This window comes from Euprymna scolopes, chromosome 2 (genome assembly GCF_053919585.1).
Source record: "Euprymna scolopes isolate OS-2025 chromosome 2, ASM5391958v1, whole genome shotgun sequence".
Taxonomy (NCBI): Eukaryota; Metazoa; Mollusca; class Cephalopoda; order Sepiida; family Sepiolidae; genus Euprymna; species Euprymna scolopes.
The window spans coordinates 128,183,483-128,203,950 of NC_136483.1; the positions used below are offsets into that span (position 1 = coordinate 128,183,483).

The following is a 20,468-nucleotide window of genomic DNA, read 5'->3' on the forward strand; positions in this document are numbered from 1 at the left end:
TTGGTATAAACAAAAAGCGAAACTCGACTCTAATAACAGCCCCTGCACCCCCTCGGGGGTCCGGGCGACAAGATCAAAGTGTAGTATCTGTTCCGGCAGATACTGCAAGCTATGACTAGCAAGGACCAGATGTGGGGGCAACCCCACATGCCTGACCTTTAACCAGCTCCCATTTCCCACCTCTCGGGAGCTGGTCCCCTTTTTCCCTTCCCCCTCCCTTCACTCCTCACATTAAAAATCGGCCTTGTGCCTAATTTGCTCGGTGGGGGAGCAAATAAATACCATCTGTTCCGCCAGATGCTGCACTTAAGATAATTTGTACCAGTCAATGGAGGGGAAACCCTCTATACTGGGACAATTATTATTTTTGGTAACCAGAGTGCCCCCTTTTTGCCTACTTTTAGGGGAGCTGGTTTTTACCTCACATTAAAAACCGCCTTGTGCCTAATTTGCTCAGTGGGGGAGCAAATAAATACCATCTGTTCCGCCAGATGCTGCAAAGCTAAGACTAGCAAAGACTAGCTATGACTAGCAAAGACCATATGTGGAGGTAACCCCACATATCTGAACTTGGTCAAGGTAGGGATTACCCTACGACCACAGTTACTATCCAGCTCCCATCTCCCACCTCTCGGGAGCAGGATCCCCCTTTCCCTCCCCCCTCCCTCCATCTCCACATTAAAAAACGGCCTTGTGCCTAATTTGCTCAGTGGGGAAGCAAATAAATACAACAGGCCCAGAGCCAGTGAACGTTTGTCGACTTCGTCATATCAGAGGGGGGAGCGGGTTTTTGAAAACAAACAAACCGATTTATTCACCTCATTAAAAACTGTCCTGCACAAAATGCTGACTGCTGAATACCTATCGCCGTCACATCAATCAAAAACGAGCACCTGTTTTTTTTTTTCACACTTTACTATTTTTCAACTGCGCGTCGTCAAGGCTTTGTTTTTTTTTCACGGGCACCTGTTTTTTTTCACACACACCTACAAACACCCAGGCAACGCTGGGTATCCCTCGCTAGTCTATATATATAAAAGCGAAAATGTATGTATGTGTGTATGTTTGTGTGTCTGCTAAAAACTTTCGACAGACACAACAAAAATTCACAAACTTGGTATGATATTGAAGCTCCATCCTTCGCTCAAAAAATATCGAAAAATTGGCCAAAAACGTTCATTTTTTTCACCCCGAAATCGACAATTTTCGACGGGGGGGGTCAACAAAAACGGCCCTCTCGACCGGTTTTACGCATGCGTCAGATGACGTCATGACCTGATTTACTGTAAATAGTTGAAAAACTGAACAAATTTCATGTACGTCGCGTTAGGTCAGTAAATTAGTGCGTTGGTTCATTATCTAAACTTTTTGGGTTCGAATTGTGGTGTGAGATGTCTTCTTTTTTTTTCGATTTTTTAAATTTAAATATTGAACCAGTGTTATTTAAGCTGTTTTTCACGTAATGCTCGTTTTTCTGGGTTTTTTTTTTTACTTCGCTTATTCACCCCCGACCACACACCCAAAAACACCCTGATACCCACCGGTTTTTTAAATTTTAATATCGAAACAGGCTTATTTAAGCCATTTTTCACGTGTTTGTTGTTCTGTTTTCATCGTTTGTTTGCCTTACGTTAGTTTTTTTTGTGTTTTTTCCCCGCTTAAGTGTTAACGTTGTTTTCTTTTTTTACTTCGCTTATAACAAACAAACCTACGTCGTTGTCGTCGTCTTCATCATTGTTGTAACGCTCGACAACTTCCGGGCGCGCACCTGTCAATTTCGTTCTTACTTAAATAAAATCAAACATCTTTCGCTAACTCATTCTCGCTGGCCGATTTTATTTTCAAACTTCGCCTCAGGGCTTCGGGTTCGACCCCCCCCCCTCGGTTTCTTTTTTATTTAAAACCACACACACCTCAAAAACCCAGGCAACGCCGGGTACCTCCGCTAGTCTATAATATAAATCTCACCTGTCTGTTTAAATGTATGCATATATGTATGTATGTCTGCCTAATATTTTCAACTGAGGCAACGGATTTTCACGAGATCGGTATCGTTTTGAAACGCGACCCTTCGGATGACAAATATCGAAAAATTGGCTAAAAACATTAATTCCTTCACCCTTAACTAGGCACTTTTCTACAGGGAGGGATCGCTTTTTTGCCAATATTTTCAAAAGTCATCCCCCCTTTTCGATTGACTAGCCTTAATTTAAAACTTCGCCACTTCCGCTTTGGCGATGGACGCAACAGCAAAGACGTCACTTTTTTTTTAGGTTTATTTTCTCCTTTGCGGTTTGGGTTTGCCTAATACCACTTTTTTTTTTTTTTGCTCAACAAACACCTTCAAACACCCAGGCAACACCGGGCACCCAGGTTAGTGTATAATATAAATCTCACATGTTTGTTTAAGTTTATGTATGTATCTATCTATCTATCTAGCTATGTATTCTTGTATGTCTGCCTAAAACTTTCGACAAAGGTGACGGATTTTTACGAGATCGGTAACGTTTTGAAGCTCGACCCTTCAGACAATAAATATCAGAAAATTGGCTAAAATCATTAATTTCTTCACTCTCAACTGGGCACTTTTCTACAGGAAGGGGTCGTTTTTTTTCGCCGATATTTTCGAAAGTCATCCCCTCTTTTCGCCTTAATTTAAACTTTCGCCACTTCCAGTTTGGCAATGGATGCAACGGCAAAGACGTCACGGTTTGTTTTTTTTTTTTCACGTTCTTTTCATCCCTCGCGGGGTGGGTTCGATCCTGCCTGCCTACTACCACTTTTAAAATTTTTTTGCTTAACACACACCTCCAAACACTCAGGAAACGCCAGGAACCCAGGCTAGAAATTTAAAAAATCAAAAGGTTTCTTATGTCTTAAAAAATTACAGCATTCCAATTAGTTGTAGTGTCTTATATAAGCAACCGGTTAAATGATTGGTTGGTTGGTTGGTTGTTTTTGTTTTATGGCATATCAACCCTTTTCAGGTTATTTAATGCCAAATCAAGTGATTTTGAAGAAAAACCTTTTTAATAGAATATCTTCGGTTTTTTCAAATCAGTTTCTATTAAACCCATAGTTGGGACTCTAACAGGTACTACCACTCCGGGTCAGAGTGGACCTGGGAGCAATGACAATTAAAGAGTGGCTCCACACTCCCCAAAGCCTGCAAGCTGGGGCCTCACCATATCGGATATAGTTTAAGGTCATATCCAGGACTCCGGTTAAATGGGAATTAGAAAGTAAAGTATGACAAGGAAGAAATAGTTAATTTAAACATATGTAAATAGTTACCATGCAAAAATATTTCTTTTTTATGAAAGACTTGTGAGGTTTACCTTCACATTGAATAATGCCAGGTGTGCTAATAAGCAAAATTGTGTGTATCTGTCCAGTAAGCTTATGAGAGATTAAAATTCTCGCTTGGCAGTTGGTGTTCGTCTGATATGATTAGATGAATTGAACTTTCCAGTTCTAGAATCTTTATTGTATTTGTGGGTTGAAATTAAAATAAATTTTTACTGAGTAAAATTTTATGACTGCTCAAATGGTGGTTTTCATTTTTCAATAATATTTTCGTGTAATCTTCGTTTGAGGTAGAAATAAAAAAAAAAAAGGGTAGCATGGAGGTGAGGACTGGGAGCAGAATAAGCCGACAATTCCTCATTCATTCAGTTGCTTGTTAGAATGTTGATACTCATCTCAATGATCCTTTCGATGTTAGAAATCCTGTATATCTATCAAAATGAAGTTTTGTCCAAAATTTCATAATGATTTTTGTATTTTGAAAACTGTTGATATTGTCATTTTCAGTTGGCAGATTTTAGTTTTACTTGCAGACAAGAATAAACGTGAACAGGATGAGAAAGAACTGAAATGGATCGAAGAAATGTCTGAAGAGGAATACGATTCCATGTATGAGTCTCAAAGAGCTAAAGTTGACAAACGTTTGATGGTCATCAAAATGGAACGAATGAAAAAGTAAGTGTTGCAGATTACGTAACAGTCACGTTATAATAAAAGTTGTGTTTGCGTTGAAAAACAATGAACACAAGATTTATTTCATCATTAAATACAGTTTCCATTCTTTGCTATGATTTCTTCACACCTGTTAATAAACTCTGTGATTCCACATTTATTAAATGTTTTCACTTTGAATAGGAACTAACTCTCCAGAAACTCTATGTGAATGATTTTGAAAACTTAAAAGATCTGTTTTCTAAATATTTCACGTTATTTTCATTTTCAGAGAGCGTAAAGAACGAGTGGAAAAAGACCGTAAAGAGAAATTAGAAGTGGCTGAAAATCGACGTCACGATGAGGAAAAGTAAGAGAAAGCATTTTTTTTCTTTTTATAAAAAAATTATTTGACATTTTATTATTCCAATGAGTGAGAAAAAAAGGGAGCAACATAAAAAAATGGAGCAACATAAAAAATGGAGCAACATAAAAAAATGGAGCAATATAAAAAAGGGAGCAATATAAAAATTAGTTAATCGTGATCTGATTTATTCGTTCAAATTCTGTCTAGAAGTGTAAGCCATGTTTAGTTTCAGAACAGCTTCCGATGGTTTGTTGTTCTAAACAAGTCTTGAGAGGTGACTGGTTTGTAGTAGATAGAACAGTTTCTGGTGGTTCGTTGTCCTAAACAAGTCTTGAGAGGTGACTGATTTGCAGTAGACAGAACAGTTTCCGGTGGTTCGTTGTTCTAAACAAGTCTTGAGAGGTGACTGGTTTGCAGTAGACAATTCCACAGAGCAAAAGATTCTTACCGTGTTGAGACGGAAAAAACATGCCAAATTGCTACAGAAAAGGTTTAATATTTATGGAGCAATTCTGGTTTCTGATTGGTTGGTAGCAGAACGTGAATTAATTCGATTCGTCAGTTCCTAGCAGCATCATTTATAAATAGAATCGCCCGACTGTGTAGGATCATACCCCATTATGAATCCAAAATGTTGCAACATTCTGTTAAACTAAAAATATAACTGTCGGCATCAAACAAGATTAACAATGCATATCTCACTCAAGCAACAAGCAGTTGACATCTTAACTCCTATGAGTATGCAGTCACTACTCTTGCCAGACAGATTGATGAGCTTCAGTCAGAAGAACACATTGCATGCTGTTCTATATAAAAGACACTTTGTCTATGTGTGTGTCTGTGTGCATGAGCTCGTTCACTATTGACTCCAAAACGGCTAATCCCATTTTTTTTACATTTTACACAAATATACTTTGTGTCTGAGAGTGTTCTTAGGTTTTAAACTTTAATTTATCCATTATATGAAAACAATTTTATAAAATCAACGGTAGGTTCTTTACCATGCAACATAGACTACAATGTATTTTGGACTAAGCCCCTGTGAAGCTTCCTCTTGGTGCACTGTGGTGGCTCCCCAACTAAAGCAGACAATCGATTTGATTGAAAAATGGGCGATTTCACTGATGTTGATAATAATGAAAGTATTCTTAGCGTGCAACATTCGTTGATCATCATTCAACCTTGAACAACGTCGGATCTCTTGCTAGTATTTTAATAGATTGAATTCTTTTTAGTCAAAAGTATCCTGTTTTTGTTTCATCAGCAATATCAAATTCTTGCAACAATACATGATATACAAGGTTTTTGTTTCATCAGCAATATCAAATTCTTGCAACAATACATGATATACAAGGTGCCTTCAATAAGTTTCAAAACTTTTTTTCGTATGGGCACTTTTATTAATAGTACACACATGAAACTCTTGTCCTCTTCGAAGTAATCTCTTCTGGCTGCAATGAACTTGTTGTACCAACAACTTCTGGAAGACCCCGTGGAAGTTCTCTTGCATAAGCATGTCAGTGATCCTTGTCACAGCCTCTTTCATCTCTTCAGTTGTCTTAAAACAACAACCTCTAAGGTTTTCCTTGAGTTTAAGTAATAACAAAAAGTTTAAGTAATAACAAAAAGTTTAAGTAATAACAAAAAGTTACAGGGAACAAGGTCTGGACTATAGCAATCTGAAGTGATCAGTTCGACCATCTCCATGCTGCCATGACATCTTTTTGATCTTTTCTGAGCACGCATGAGACAAACTTCACACAAATCTTCCTCAGCTAGGGATTTTTATCCTGGCCCCCCAAAATCAACAGATTAGACCATTCCTGTAATGACTCGGTCCCTGTTGATTTTGCAGTTAGAGTATAGTTCTGTGCAGTTCTAGGAGGTCCATCCCCTCAGGCCTTGCCTTCTCTCTTTGAGAAGTGGTTAATTTGTTGCTAATCGCCTGAGGTGCCTTCCGGGGAATGCCGACAGGGTTGCTGAGGCACTTTTTGCAGATCAGAGTGTCTCCTTTGGGGGTGCTGACTTCTCAATCCCACTTTCCGACCCTGGTGTCTAAGTTCTTCCAGTGTAAGAGAACTAAACAGTTTCAGCTCCTCACAATCATGTGTACAATTCCCATATTCACATCAAATTGTACACATTGCCTCTATAGATATATGACGGTCCTTATCCATAAAATTCTTTAATTGATCAATCAACTCTGGTGTTCTGACTTCCTTATTTCTCCAACACCTGTCATCATCCCTCACAGACTCCCTGCCTTCCTTGAATCTCTTATGCCACTCAAAAACTGATGCTCGATTCATGCAAAATGGTCCAAAAGCAGTCTGAAACATTCCATACATTTCTGTGGCATGTTTTCCACATTTAAAACAATTTTATTGCATATTGTTCTTCTAAAGTGCACTCACGTCCAGATTGCATTTTTGAAATTCAATAGCTGTGACAATCAGGCTTTAGTAGAGTGTATTTCAATTTCTGTTGTAACTGTTCATTTGAATTTAAAATCATAAAAATTGGTCAGTCATTTCATAAGATATATAGCAATAACATACTGAATTTTCAATATGACAATTTTAAATACCTGTATAAAAATGTCTGGAAACTTAGTGAAGGTACCTTATGTATTAAACCATCCAGTTTGACCACATAAAGCATAATGAATTTCTATGATTATGAATGTCAATCAAGCATCACACAATCAGCAAACAATAGCGATGGAAAACAACCTAACAATTGTAATGAGCAATAATCACGATATTCAAGTCGACACAAACTGTTGGTGCTTAATTTTGTTTAATTTTATAAAGAATTGCAGTCTGTAACTATTGGTTGGCACATTTAATTTACAACATTTAATTTACAACATTTAAGTGTGCAAGTTTACATGGACAATGCAAATGATGAAATAATGAATTCACTTGCAAGTTGATAATTTTCTGATTCTCGTATATCACTTCACATGAAACTATTTTTTAAATTAGATCAAGTTGCGTGTTCATTTGTGCGGCTTTCGAATCTTGCACAAAAACTAAAGCAAAGCATAATGCACGAAGACTGTCAACGATATATTCGGCAGCTTCAATTACCTCGGCAGTATGGTGTATAAGTCGCAAAGTAAATGTAAATATTATTAAATCTTCGACTCCCCATTGCATGATGAATGTCTTCTTTTTTTTTTCTCTAACATGAACATAAACATGTGAATATGTATGCAGGAATTTTATTTGCTGGATGTTTTTAGCTTCATTTTCTCACTGCTTCATCCCATCTGTCTGGTGAAAAATCAATTGTAAATTATCTCAGCATATGAGTCGTTTGGGAGTTTACATAAATTATTTTATTTTGGTCTTAAAAACTTGTAGTGAAGAACTTAACTCATCAAAATAATTGACCTTTTGCTGCATGCGTTGATTTCTCAGCGAACTGCTATACAAGCTTTAGTTTCTCCAGCACTAATTGCTGACACTTTGATTTGGATAAAATCTCACCAGCAAATCTAATTGTTTCAATTGTTTCGTTTTCTTTCATATTTTGTAAAACAAAGAATGTAAAGTCGTTTGGCTATCTTTTTCTTTTGCTCTTTAATTTGATAGAATTCAATTGTTGATTTGCTGTCACTTGCTCCTGATTGTATGTTTGCATTTATGTCTCTATAGGCTGACAAAGAAAAAAAGTAGGAGAAGTCAAATTGTTCCACTCCAGCATACAGGTTCATATGAGAAAGAGACAAAGAAAAATAATCTACAGTCAAAAGTTCCCCCTTCATACCCTGATAAAATGATGAAATCGGTTACAAACAAATTTGAATTAGAACCTCGCGCCAGTTTTAATGAACGTTCAGAATCACAGATAACTGACCGAAGTGACACGCTCGATCATGATATGAAGTAAGTATCTTATCAAAACAATAAAAAAAATTCAACTAATTAGTATTGCTATTTATTCCCGAATTCTCCTCCTGTTATAGGGGAACCCAAGCTTATAGAGGGGAGGGATAGTTTCAGCAACAATCTGGAGACCAACTTAGTATTATTTTTTATTCTTATTTGAAATGTTGACAGAAAAAATGATATAGAATCATTTTAAGAGTAACTATATGTAATAAAAACAATGTCAATATTCGTGCATATAAATATGGGCCACATTAATTTCCGTCTTTTGATAATCACTATCTTATATAATTAGAGATTTTGTATGTCTGTCTGCTGTAATTTTGTATGTCTTTCTGTTATAATTTAGTATGTCTGTCTGCTGTAATTTTGCTGTCAATCACATTTTTTTAAACATAATAAATACATGAAGAATTTATCTCATTTCGAAATATTAGAGATCTTAATTACTTTTAGAAATGGAAAATATTGCATCGAAAGTTCATAATCAATTCCCAAAAAATTAAAATGGATGCCATGATCGGAAATTGAAACGAAAACATTGAGATCTTAACTCTGGCATTTGAACTTTCTTATAAATAGAGCTTAAAACATTACTTTAGCAAAATATAAATAATTATAAGTTTGGCGTGAGGTCATAGATTTATGATTTATGTCATGTTTCAAAATTAATAAATTCACGCATATGTGATAATAAAAATAAATAAATGAATGGGTAAACGTTATCCATAGCATTTGAGATTATTTTAATAGTCCCAAACAATTTATTTTGTTTTAACTACGTATTAGGATTAAAGCAATTTCATATTTAATATATACTAGAATTTTGACACATAAGATCCATAATTCTAGTAGTATAACATTTAAAAACTTATATTCTTTATCTAATATATAAAAAAGGGTCAGTTATATTCTCAAAGTTAAACCAATGTAACATTACATCTAACAAATCAATTTTTATTCTGTTTGGCCTTTCAGTTTGTCTAACCTTGTCATATTTTTAAAATTCTAATCGATTTCATGGGTTCTATCTGACTATTTGATTTCTTTTAGTAAGAAAACATTCCAGGTATGCATGATTTCACATGTAAATACTGACATATTTTAAAGAACTGTTGATATGACTGATATGTTGAAGAAATGAGAGTGCAGAGGATGCTACAAAAATTCTAGTGGAAAGATTTTAAAACTGAATAGAAAGTATTTACTCTTATTTCTCTTGTCCCCGACTGTTTTAAGCCAAATGTCAGGATTAACAGAAAATGACCGGAAAAAATTGCAATAAATGTTGTATAGTGGTGTGTAGTGGTGTTTATATGTCCGTGTATATACTGGTACTAAATAATGTACGGTGATTTTTCATTAAATCAATAGTTCATCTTTTCACCATACAATTCCAGGATATCATATGATGGAATAAAGGAATATCGAATTGAATATCACCTATACAGCCCATTAATGATGTAATTTGAATCGTGCTGTGTCTGAATATGTATATGTGGCACTTCTAATGTCTGTTGTTTCTTATCATAGACGGACCATATGTATGTCTGTATGTACGTTGTATAACAGACTGTTGTCCTTGTTCTAAATGTCTATTTTACGGCCAGTGATTCATCTCATCTGGTGGTGTTGATGCGTGCATATTGACAATTACATATAATGACATAATGACATACCTGTTTTGCTATTGTTTCTTCTGGGAGTTTCTTCAATGTCAACAGACCTGCTTTAAGGGAGACACTTAACAAGAGAGATCAAGACGATATGTGTTTTATATATTCTATTCACTCCAAGGTCTTTGTCATAGCAGAGGAGTGATCAACGATCTCTGACTTCGGGGTGTGGTGAGGGGCTTCTATGCCTCCATTCTGAGACTTATTCCCCCTTATGAGAAAACTCATTTCCAGCCCATCTGTCTTTTTTGATTTCTCAAACCCAACTGCAAATGATGCTTGCGCAGACTGAAACACGTAACATGCGACATGTCAACTTTTCGGATACCGTCCGGTGTAAACTTAACCGGTCACCAAGTTTGACATGTTTTGATAATCTGTCAAAACATGGTTTCACATCTCTTGTCCACACAACTCTAGCTAGATAAATAATTATATAGACAGATAGATAGAAAGGTAGATATATATATAAATAGATAAATGGATGGATAGATAGATAGATAGATAGATAGATAGATAGATAGATAGATAGATAAACAGATACATAGATACACAGATAAACAGATAACTTACTGCTTCTGCTTAGCCAATCTATAACATAAGTATTAAGGTTTAGTAAACAAACTGTGATTTACATTAATAAAAATATTTGTCGTCTGTTTTTTTTTTCTGATCAGAAAAGGGAAATTCTTTTCAAATGAGGTAATTTGCAAAGAAATAATTGTGAAAAATGCTTAAAGAATAAATGGATATTGGAATATTTTGTTGTACTCAATACGATTAATGGGCTGTATAGGTGATATTCAATTCGATATTCCTTTATTCCATCATATGATATCCTGGAATTGTATGGTGAAAAGATGAACTATTGATTTAATGAAAAACATAAGTATCAAAGTATCAATTCTAGGAGGAAAGAAGTAATGAAAAACTAATTGAAGAAGTTTACCAATGCAGACGTCTGAACACTTAGTGAACATGTGTTGTTTTTCATAAAAAAATGACTGTGAAGCAGTCATTAAGAGTTCTTGAATAAATGTTTTTTGTTATTTTTTTTATTTAATGAAATAGTAACACACATTGAATCTGGTGGTGGTGATAGTAGGTTAATAGTAGTGAGTAAAGAAAGAAGTTTATTTCGGAGAGTCAGCTATTCCTGATAAAATGTAATAAATGTTAACTGAAGAAAACATGAATACATAATTTTTTAAACACGTATGAAGGCTTAGTCTAATTGTATTGGAGAATCATAAATATCATTGACGGTTTGGTTATTATGGCTGATGGCGGGAGGGAGCAATCGATATTATATTATTATAGAGAAAATGTCATTTGCTGAAAAGTTCATCAATCATTACAGAGAAATACTTGTTTATACTACCCTGAAAAAAAGGGTTTCTACTCTACCTTCAAAGGTTTTCCTCCCAGTAAAAAATTCATCCAAATGAATAAAAAAAATAACTTACACATAAATTTAACTTGTATTACTATAGAAATTAAATATTATACTGGTTAATTCAATTTTTGATTTGCAATACAAACCCACCAAATAATGAAATTGATCTAAAAAGGATTTTTAAAAATACTTTTTTATTTTCATAAATTGATCGCTTAAAAATGTTATTCACGTCTGCTTTTTAGTTTTTAGGGGCATGACTTTGTTAGAATTGAGTACAAAAAAAATGCATAAAAGAAATTCAGCATTTGACATTGAAAAAAAAAAGACGACAATTAACGAAATTCAAATTTTTTGTGGCTTGTGATGTCCTGAAGTTATCAAATTCTCACTTAATTCACCCTAGTTGTTCGCATGAATCAACTCCTAGACTTACGTACTTTTGGAGGTTATTGATTTGTCCAAAGATATTTTATGTAGCACTTACTATTAAAGGGAACATAGTTAAAAGAAAGACAAAATAAATATTTCTGGTTACAACTCAAGACAATGTTAAATAAGAGTTCATCAAGAATGAAATTTCAAAGAGTTCGAGGAAGGAAAATATTTGTCTGTAAGAATATGTTTATTTTGACTGACACCGACTGGCGTTTACATGTGTGTACATGAATAGGCATATTAGCATGCTTTTGTTTTGTTAGTGAAATAATTTATGTGTTTATTTCAAATGTTGTCTTGTGGGTTTACAACGGTGTTATTAAAGTAGGTATATGTAATGCCTTTTTTGTTAATGAAAGTGTATCCATGAAGTTATGTGTACATACGCTCGTTTAGTAAAATGTATTTAGTGAGAGAATGGATGAGTGTTCATTCGACTGGCACCATTTAATAAGCAGTGTGCTATGCATTGTGTTCAAAATCTCTCGTCCAATATAAAGAGGCTCTCCACGCCCAAAGGCTGAATTGTGACATACATACCTGTTTTTCTCTCACAAAAGAACAGAAAAAAGATGAAACTTTGTTTGGGTTTTCATCCCACAAGTTGTAAATCTCTTATTCGATACATATTAACAATATTTACTGCAATGCCTTTTCAAACACTATTACATTTTTATTTTAGGAATTTTAGAGAAATATATACATTTTAATTAGTTTTCTTTCGTTTTGTGGAGAATATGAGAATTTCTATTGGTTTAAATATTTTGTAAGCCTCTTTTGGGTTTTTTTTTGCTTTGTAATTATTTTATAAGCCTTTTATTTTGTGAGCCTCTTTTAGTTTTATTTTATAAACCTATTATTTTGTGAGCCTCGTTTGGTTTTTTTCTGCTTTGTAATTATTTTATAATCCTATTATTTTGTGAGCCTCTTTTAATTTTTTTCTGCTTTATAATTATTTTATAAGCCAATTATTTTGGGAGCCTCTTTTAGTTTTTTTCTGCTTTGTAATTATTTTATAAGCCTATTATTTTGTGAGCCTCTTTTAGTTTTATTTTATAAATCTATTATTTTGTGAGCCTCTTTTGGGTTTTTTCTGCTTTGTAATTATTTTATAAGCCTTTTATTTTGTGAGCCTCTTTTAGTTTTATTTTATAAACCTATTATTTTGTGAGCCTCGTTTGGTTTTTTTCTGCTTTGTAATTATTTTATAATCCTATTATTTTGTGAGCCTCTTTTAATTTTTTTCTGCTTTATAATTATTTTATAAGCCAATTATTTTGGGAGCCTCTTTTAGTTTTTTTCTGCTTTGTAATTATTTTATAAGCCTATTATTTTGTGAGCCTCTTTTAATTTTTTTCTGTTTTATAATTATTTTATAAGCCTATTATTTTGTGAGCCTCTTTTAGTTTTTCTTAGCTTTATAATTATTTTATAAGCCTATTATTTTGTGAGCCTCTTTTAGTTTTTTCTACTTTCAATTATTTTATAAGCCTATTATTTTGTGAGCCTCTTTTAATTTTTTTCTGCTTTGTAATTATTTTATAAGCCTATTATTTAGTGAGCCTCCTTTAGTTTTTTCTGCTTTTAATTATTGTATAAGCCTAAAAAAAAAAAATTCAAATTAGGCGAAACTACACATAGTAAATTAGTAATAAAAACAGTAAAACGACAGAGAACAAATCAATCAATAAGTAGGATGCACAGGAGGAACAACACTGACGATGGTCAATCGAGACCGAAAACGTTCGGTAAACTAGGCGATCCTCTTCAATGAAATATGCGCGCCTATTATTTTAAGAGCCTCTTTAGTTTTTTCTGCTTTGTAATTATTTTATAAGCCTATTATTTTGTATGCTTCTTTTGGGTTTTTTCTGCTTTGTAATTATTTTATAAGCCTATTATTTTGTGAGCCTCTTTTTTTTCTGCTTTGTAATTATTTTATAAGCCTATTATTTAGTGAGCCTCTTTTAATTTTTTCTGCTTTGTAATTATTTTATAAGTCTATTATTTAGTGAGCCTCTTAATTTTTTCTGCTTTGTAATTATTTTATAAGCCTATTATTTTGTGACCTCTTTTAGTTTTTTCTGCTTTGTAATTATTTTATAAGCCTATTATTTAGTGAGCCTCTTTTAATTTTTTCTGCTTTGATATTATTTTATAAACCTATTATTTTGTGAGCCTCTTTTAATTTTTTCTGCTTTGTAATTATTTTATAAGCCTATTATTTTGTGAGCCTCTTTTAGTTTTTTCTGCTTTGTAATTATTTTATAAACCTATTATTTAGTGCGCGTCTTTTAATTTTTTCTGCTTTGTAATTATTTTATAGGCCTATTATTTTGTAAGCCTCTTTTAGTTTTTTCTGCTTTGTAATTATTTTATAAACCGATTATTTTTTGAGCCTCTTTTAGTTTTTTCTGCTTTGTAATTATTTTATAAGCCTATTATTTTGTGAGCCTACTTCAGTTTTTTCTGCTTTATAATTATTGTATAAGCCTATTATTTTGTGAGCCTCCTTTAGTTGTTTCTGCTTTATAATCATTTCATAACCCTATTATTTTGTGAGCCCCTTTGGGTTTTTTCTGCTTTGTAATTGTTTTATAAGCCTTTTATTTTGTAAGCCTCTTTTAGTTTTTTCTGCTTTGTAATTATTTTATAAGCCTATTATTTTGTGAGCCTCTTTTAGTTTTTTCTGCGTTGTAATTATTTTATAAGCCTATTATTTTGTGACCTCTTTTAGTTTTTTCTGCTTTATAATTATTTTATAAGCCTATTATTTTGTGAGCCTCTTTTAATTTTTTTCTGCTTTATAATTATTTTATAAGCCAATTATTTTGGGAGCCTCTTTTAGTTTTTTTCTGCTTTGTAATTATTTTATAAGCCTATTATTTTGTGAGCCTCTTTTAATTTTTTTCTGTTTTATAATTATTTTATAAGCCTATTATTTTGTGAGCCTCTTTTAGTTTTTCTTAGCTTTATAATTATTTTATAAGCCTATTATTTTGTGAGCCTCTTTTAGTTTTTTCTACTTTCAATTATTTTATAAGCCTATTATTTTGTGAGCCTCTTTTAATTTTTTTCTGCTTTGTAATTATTTTATAAGCCTATTATTTAGTGAGCCTCCTTTAGTTTTTTCTGCTTTTAATTATTGTATAAGCCTAAAAAAAAAAAATTCAAATTAGGCGAAACTACACATAGTAAATTAGTAATAAAAACAGTAAAACGACAGAGAACAAATCAATCAATAAGTAGGATGCACAGGAGGAACAACACTGACGATGGTCAATCGAGACCGAAAACGTTCGGTAAACTAGGCGATCCTCTTCAATGAAATATGCGCGCCTATTATTTTAAGAGCCTCTTTAGTTTTTTCTGCTTTGTAATTATTTTATAAGCCTATTATTTTGTATGCTTCTTTTGGGTTTTTTCTGCTTTGTAATTATTTTATAAGCCTATTATTTTGTGAGCCTCTTTTTTTTCTGCTTTGTAATTATTTTATAAGCCTATTATTTAGTGAGCCTCTTTTAATTTTTTCTGCTTTGTAATTATTTTATAAGTCTATTATTTAGTGAGCCTCTTAATTTTTTCTGCTTTGTAATTATTTTATAAGCCTATTATTTTGTGACCTCTTTTAGTTTTTTCTGCTTTGTAATTATTTTATAAGCCTATTATTTAGTGAGCCTCTTTTAATTTTTTCTGCTTTGATATTATTTTATAAACCTATTATTTTGTGAGCCTCTTTTAATTTTTTCTGCTTTGTAATTATTTTATAAGCCTATTATTTTGTGAGCCTCTTTTAGTTTTTTCTGCTTTGTAATTATTTTATAAACCTATTATTTAGTGCGCGTCTTTTAATTTTTTCTGCTTTGTAATTATTTTATAGGCCTATTATTTTGTAAGCCTCTTTTAGTTTTTTCTGCTTTGTAATTATTTTATAAACCGATTATTTTTTGAGCCTCTTTTAGTTTTTTCTGCTTTGTAATTATTTTATAAGCCTATTATTTTGTGAGCCTACTTCAGTTTTTTCTGCTTTATAATTATTGTATAAGCCTATTATTTTGTGAGCCTCCTTTAGTTGTTTCTGCTTTATAATCATTTCATAACCCTATTATTTTGTGAGCCCCTTTGGGTTTTTTCTGCTTTGTAATTGTTTTATAAGCCTTTTATTTTGTAAGCCTCTTTTAGTTTTTTCTGCTTTGTAATTATTTTATAAGCCTATTATTTTGTGAGCCTCTTTTAGTTTTTTCTGCGTTGTAATTATTTTATAAGCCTATTATTTTGTGACCTCTTTTAGTTTTTTCTGCTTTATAATTATTTTATAAGCCTAATATTTTGTGAGCCGCTTTTAGTTTTTTCTGCTTTGTAATTATTTTATAAACCTATTATTTTGTGACCTCTTTTAGTTTTTCCTGCTTTATAATTATTTTATAAGCCTATTATTTTGTGAGCCTCTTTTAGTTTTTTCTGCTTTGTAATTATTTTATAAGCCTGTTATTTTGTGAGCCTACTTTAGTTTTTTCTGCTTTATAATTATTTTATAAGCCTATTATTTTGTTACCTCTTTTAGCTTTTTCTTCTTTCTAATTATTTTATAAACCTATTATTTTGTGAGCCTCTTTTAGTTTTTTCTGCTTTGTAATTATTTTATAAACCTATTATTTTGTGAGCCCCTTTTAGTTTTTTCTGCTTTGTAATTATTTTATAAACCTATTATTTTGTGAGCCTACTTTAGTTTTTTCTGCTATATAATTATTGTATAAGCCTATTATTTTGTGAGCCTCCTTGAGTTGTTTCTGCTTTATAATTATTTCATAACCCTATTATTTTGTGAGCCTCTTTTGGGTTTTTCTTCTTTCTAATTATTTTATAAGCCTATTATTTTGTGAGCCTACTTTAGTTTTTTCTGCTTTATAATTATTGTATAAGCCTATTATTTTGTGAGCCTCCTTGAGTTTTTTCTGCTTTATAATTATTTCATAACCCTATTATTTTGTGAGCCTCTTTTAGCTTTTTCTTCTTTCTAATTATTTTATAAACCTATTATTTTGTGAGCCTACTTTAGTTTTTTCTGCTTTATAATTATTTTATAAACCTATTATTTTGTGAGCCTCCTTTAGTTTTTTCTGCTTTATAATTATTTCATAACCCTATTATTTTGTGAGCCTCTTTTGGGGTTTTTCTGCTTTGTAATTATTTTATAAGCCTATTATTTTGTGAGCCTCTTTTAATTTTTTCTGCTTTGTAATTATTTTATAAGCCTATTATTTTGTGAGCCTCTTTTAGTTTTTTCTGCTTTGTAATTATTTTATAAGCCTATTATTTAGTGCGCGTCTTTTAATTTTTTCTGCTTTGTAATTATTTTATAGGCCTATTATTTTGTAAGCCTCTTTTAGTTTTTTCTGCTTTGTAATTATTTTATAAGCCTATTATTTTGTGAGCTTCTTTTTCTTTCTGCTTTGTAATTATTTTATAAACCTATTATTTTGTGAGCCTCTTTTAGTTTTTTCTGCTTTGTAATTATTTTATAAGCCTATTATTTAGTGCGCGTCTTTTAATTTTTTCTGCTTTGTAATTATTGTATAGGCCTAATATTTTGTAAGCCCTTTTTAGTTTTTTCTGCTTTGTAATTATTTTATAAGCCTATTATTTTGTGAGCCTCTTTTAATTTTTTCTGCTTTGTAATTATTTTATAAGCCTATTATTTTGTGAGCCTACTTTAGTTTTTTCTGCTTTATAATTATTGTATAACCTATTATTTTGTGAGCCTCCTTTAGTTGTTTCTGCTTTATAATTATTTCATAACCCTATTATTTTGTGAGCCTATTTTGGGGTTTTTCTGATTTGTAATTATTTTATAAGCCTTTAATTTTGTGAGCCTCTTTTAGTTTTTTCTGCTTTGTAATTATTTTATAAGCCTATTATTTTGTGAGCCTCTTTTAGTTTTTTCTGCTTTGTAATTATTTAATAAGCCTTTTATTTTGTGAGCCTCTTTTAGTTTTTTCTGCTTTGTAATTATTTTATAAGCCTATTATTTTGTGAGCCTCTTTTTAGTTTTTTCTGCTTTGTAATTATTTTATAAGCCTATTATTTTGTGAGCCTACTTTAGTTTTTTCTGCTTTATAATTATTTTATAAGCCTATTATTTTGTGACCTCTTTCAGTTTTTCCTGCTTTATAATTATTTTATAAGCCTATTATTTTGTAAACCTGGCTTAGTTTTTTTCTGTATTGAAAAGTATAATATTTACTTGCTGTAATAGCATAGTAGTAGTGTAGGCGATTTTCAATGATTAATATTTTATAAGAATGTTTTATTAGTCCAACAATTTAGTTTGTGTAAATTGCATAAAATGTGTTCAATATTTTTTATAGAAGGAAAAAGTCATTCAAAGAACAAAAGCGAATCGTCAATGCAATTGCCAAGGAAAAAGGAAAAGATCCAGAAGAGATCCTCAAAGAAAACCAAAAAAACGATTTTAATTTGATGCAAAGGTAAATTATCTCCAATATTTTATGAGTAATATAATAATATAAATTGCATTCCTTCTAGAAGATTACCTTGCTTGAATAAGAAATGTATAGATCTCCATTAAATAAGAACTACTCAGTCTACTTACTTGTCTCTCTACGAGAGCAAAGTCAGTTTTTAATCTGAGGAAAATCTAGCTCTTCAAGAAAGGAAACTGGATTGAGACAGCAATAAAAATTGCATTAGTCTAAAGCGATTTGTCTTTTATTGACCAAGTACAGAATATGAATTGCAGTATCGGAACAGATACTACACTTTGCTCCTAGCTAAAACGCTGTATCTTCTTTGAATAAAAGTATCCAGTCTAAATTATAGCTCGTAAATAAAATCTTGTTTACAATTATCTACTCTTCAATAAGAACTCTTAGTCTAAAATTATCTCCCTTGTCTAAAAAGGAGCGATATAATATTTATGGCATGAAGAAGAAACTGTTCTTTTTCAACAGAAAAGATGAAGGAAACTTTGTTCATTGAGAATAGGAAAACAAAGATGGTTGCTATCACAGGCATGTGGTGAATGTGCTTCTCTAAATGTTCAGATATTTATAAGAGGAGACACAGCGATAAATATATAGCCTTGTGAACAACATTTAACCCAGATGAGTCAAAAAAAGAATTATGTTACGGATAATTAAAAAAAAATCAGAAAAAGAAAAGATTATCTGACTTTTCAAGGCTTTCATTTCATTTTTTAGCTCGTCCTTGAAGCGAAGCATTTTAGAACATATTTATACCACCTATTTAGAATGATGGGGTTAGATTGAGGATGGAAAGGAGATGGTGCTTTCCTTTTTTTTACATTAATAGCTAGAGAATTCCTTTTTAACACTTTTTCAGTTCCAGCAGTTTCATTCAGACAGGCATGTCTGAAAGTACAACAAAGATCAACACACAAACAATTTTGTCAAGCTGGTCAACGAGGAAAAATCGCATATACTACTCCTTAGGTTGGCATAAAACATGAATCATATGCAAAAACAAATTGGTGGCCATCATATGTATACATGTTGCATTAATGACCTCCATAAAATGTTTTCATGTGTCTTTGCCAAAAACTTATCTTTGACTCAAATGCTTTAAAATATTCTATATTTTTCTTTGATCATTTGTAAATTCAATTTGAAGTTATTTTTTTTATTTATTTCAGGTTTAATCAATTTGAAAATTCACTCAAGGAAATTATTGAAATTCTGGATTTCTGGGATCGTACATCGCTGCAAGTGAGACGACCACCTAGCCCATCAGAGAAGTCAGAAATTGAAGACCACCCACCACCATCTGCCAAAAAAGGCCTACGTGGAAAAAGTTAGCCTTTTTATTACTTTTGGAGATGTATGATTAAAGATTTTAACATTTGCTCTGTAGAAACAATCCTAACAGCCTGTCTCGTTGATGAGAAAAGAATAGACAAATGCTTTTGTTTTGATTTTTTATAGCAGCTTCCTTTTTGGCCTGAACGTAGACATTTAGATTCAGTGCCTATCATTGGTCTAATAAATACTGTCACAAAAGCCGTGATAGGACACTATTTATAACACAATATTTGTTACAACCCATGTATGTCCAGGCTCAAAATTGCTTTATTTCTTTGATCAAAAGTCACATTTATTAATCTATACTACTGATCTATATTACGTGAAAATTGGAATTTCATGCAAAAAAATGTCAAGTTTTACATATTGGAACAAAAAATATAAAATCTGAATACAAATGAAACGTCAGGAAAATCGAAAACACAACCGAGCAATTTGCACATTTTCCTGATAAATTTAAACCTTATAATTATATTTTGTTCATTTTAAGGAGATAGAACAATGGCAGGCAAGTAGACAATGCAAGTAGTCAACTTTTGAAAACAGACAACAAAAAAAAAACAGCCAATCACAAAATCTCTGTAGATTTTTTCATGAATTTCACATTGTTTTCACTTCATAGTCACCAAAATTTGATGATAGACATTTCTTCAAACCATTGTTTTGCCAGCCATTTTGAATAACCTCTAAACTCCTGTGAGATTGAAATAAATTGTCTTTCAAATCAATTCTAAAAAATGGAAAAGAATTCTGAAAAAAAAAAATATTGTTTTTTTTTTAAATCATCTTATTTATTCGACGTATTTTGCATGAAAAAATATTTGAAAGTAATTCTAACAGAATGTAACAAAAAAAAATGAAAAAACTAAATATTTCAGAATTTCGTTTTTATTATCTTTC

General features: G+C 31.9%; 1 protein-coding gene across 4 annotated transcripts in view; it reads left to right on the plus strand.

The window, feature by feature from the left end:
• Nucleotides 1-20,468, plus strand: part of LOC145295994 (hydrocephalus-inducing protein-like) — an 865,028-nt gene that overhangs the window by 525,747 nt on the left and 318,813 nt on the right. For 3 of the 4 annotated variants that reach the window (XM_080141978.1, XM_080142009.1, XM_080142001.1), the window contains 5 exons: nt 3,828-3,981; nt 4,250-4,327; nt 7,987-8,217; nt 18,099-18,218; nt 19,403-19,560. In XM_080141978.1, the coding sequence (XP_079998104.1) occupies nt 3,828-3,981; nt 4,250-4,327; nt 7,987-8,217; nt 18,099-18,218; nt 19,403-19,560 (741 nt within the window). The remainder of the gene's footprint in view (nt 1-3,827; nt 3,982-4,249; nt 4,328-7,986; nt 8,218-18,098; nt 18,219-19,402; nt 19,561-20,468) is intronic. The other variant, XM_080141990.1, reaches the window with a different exon arrangement.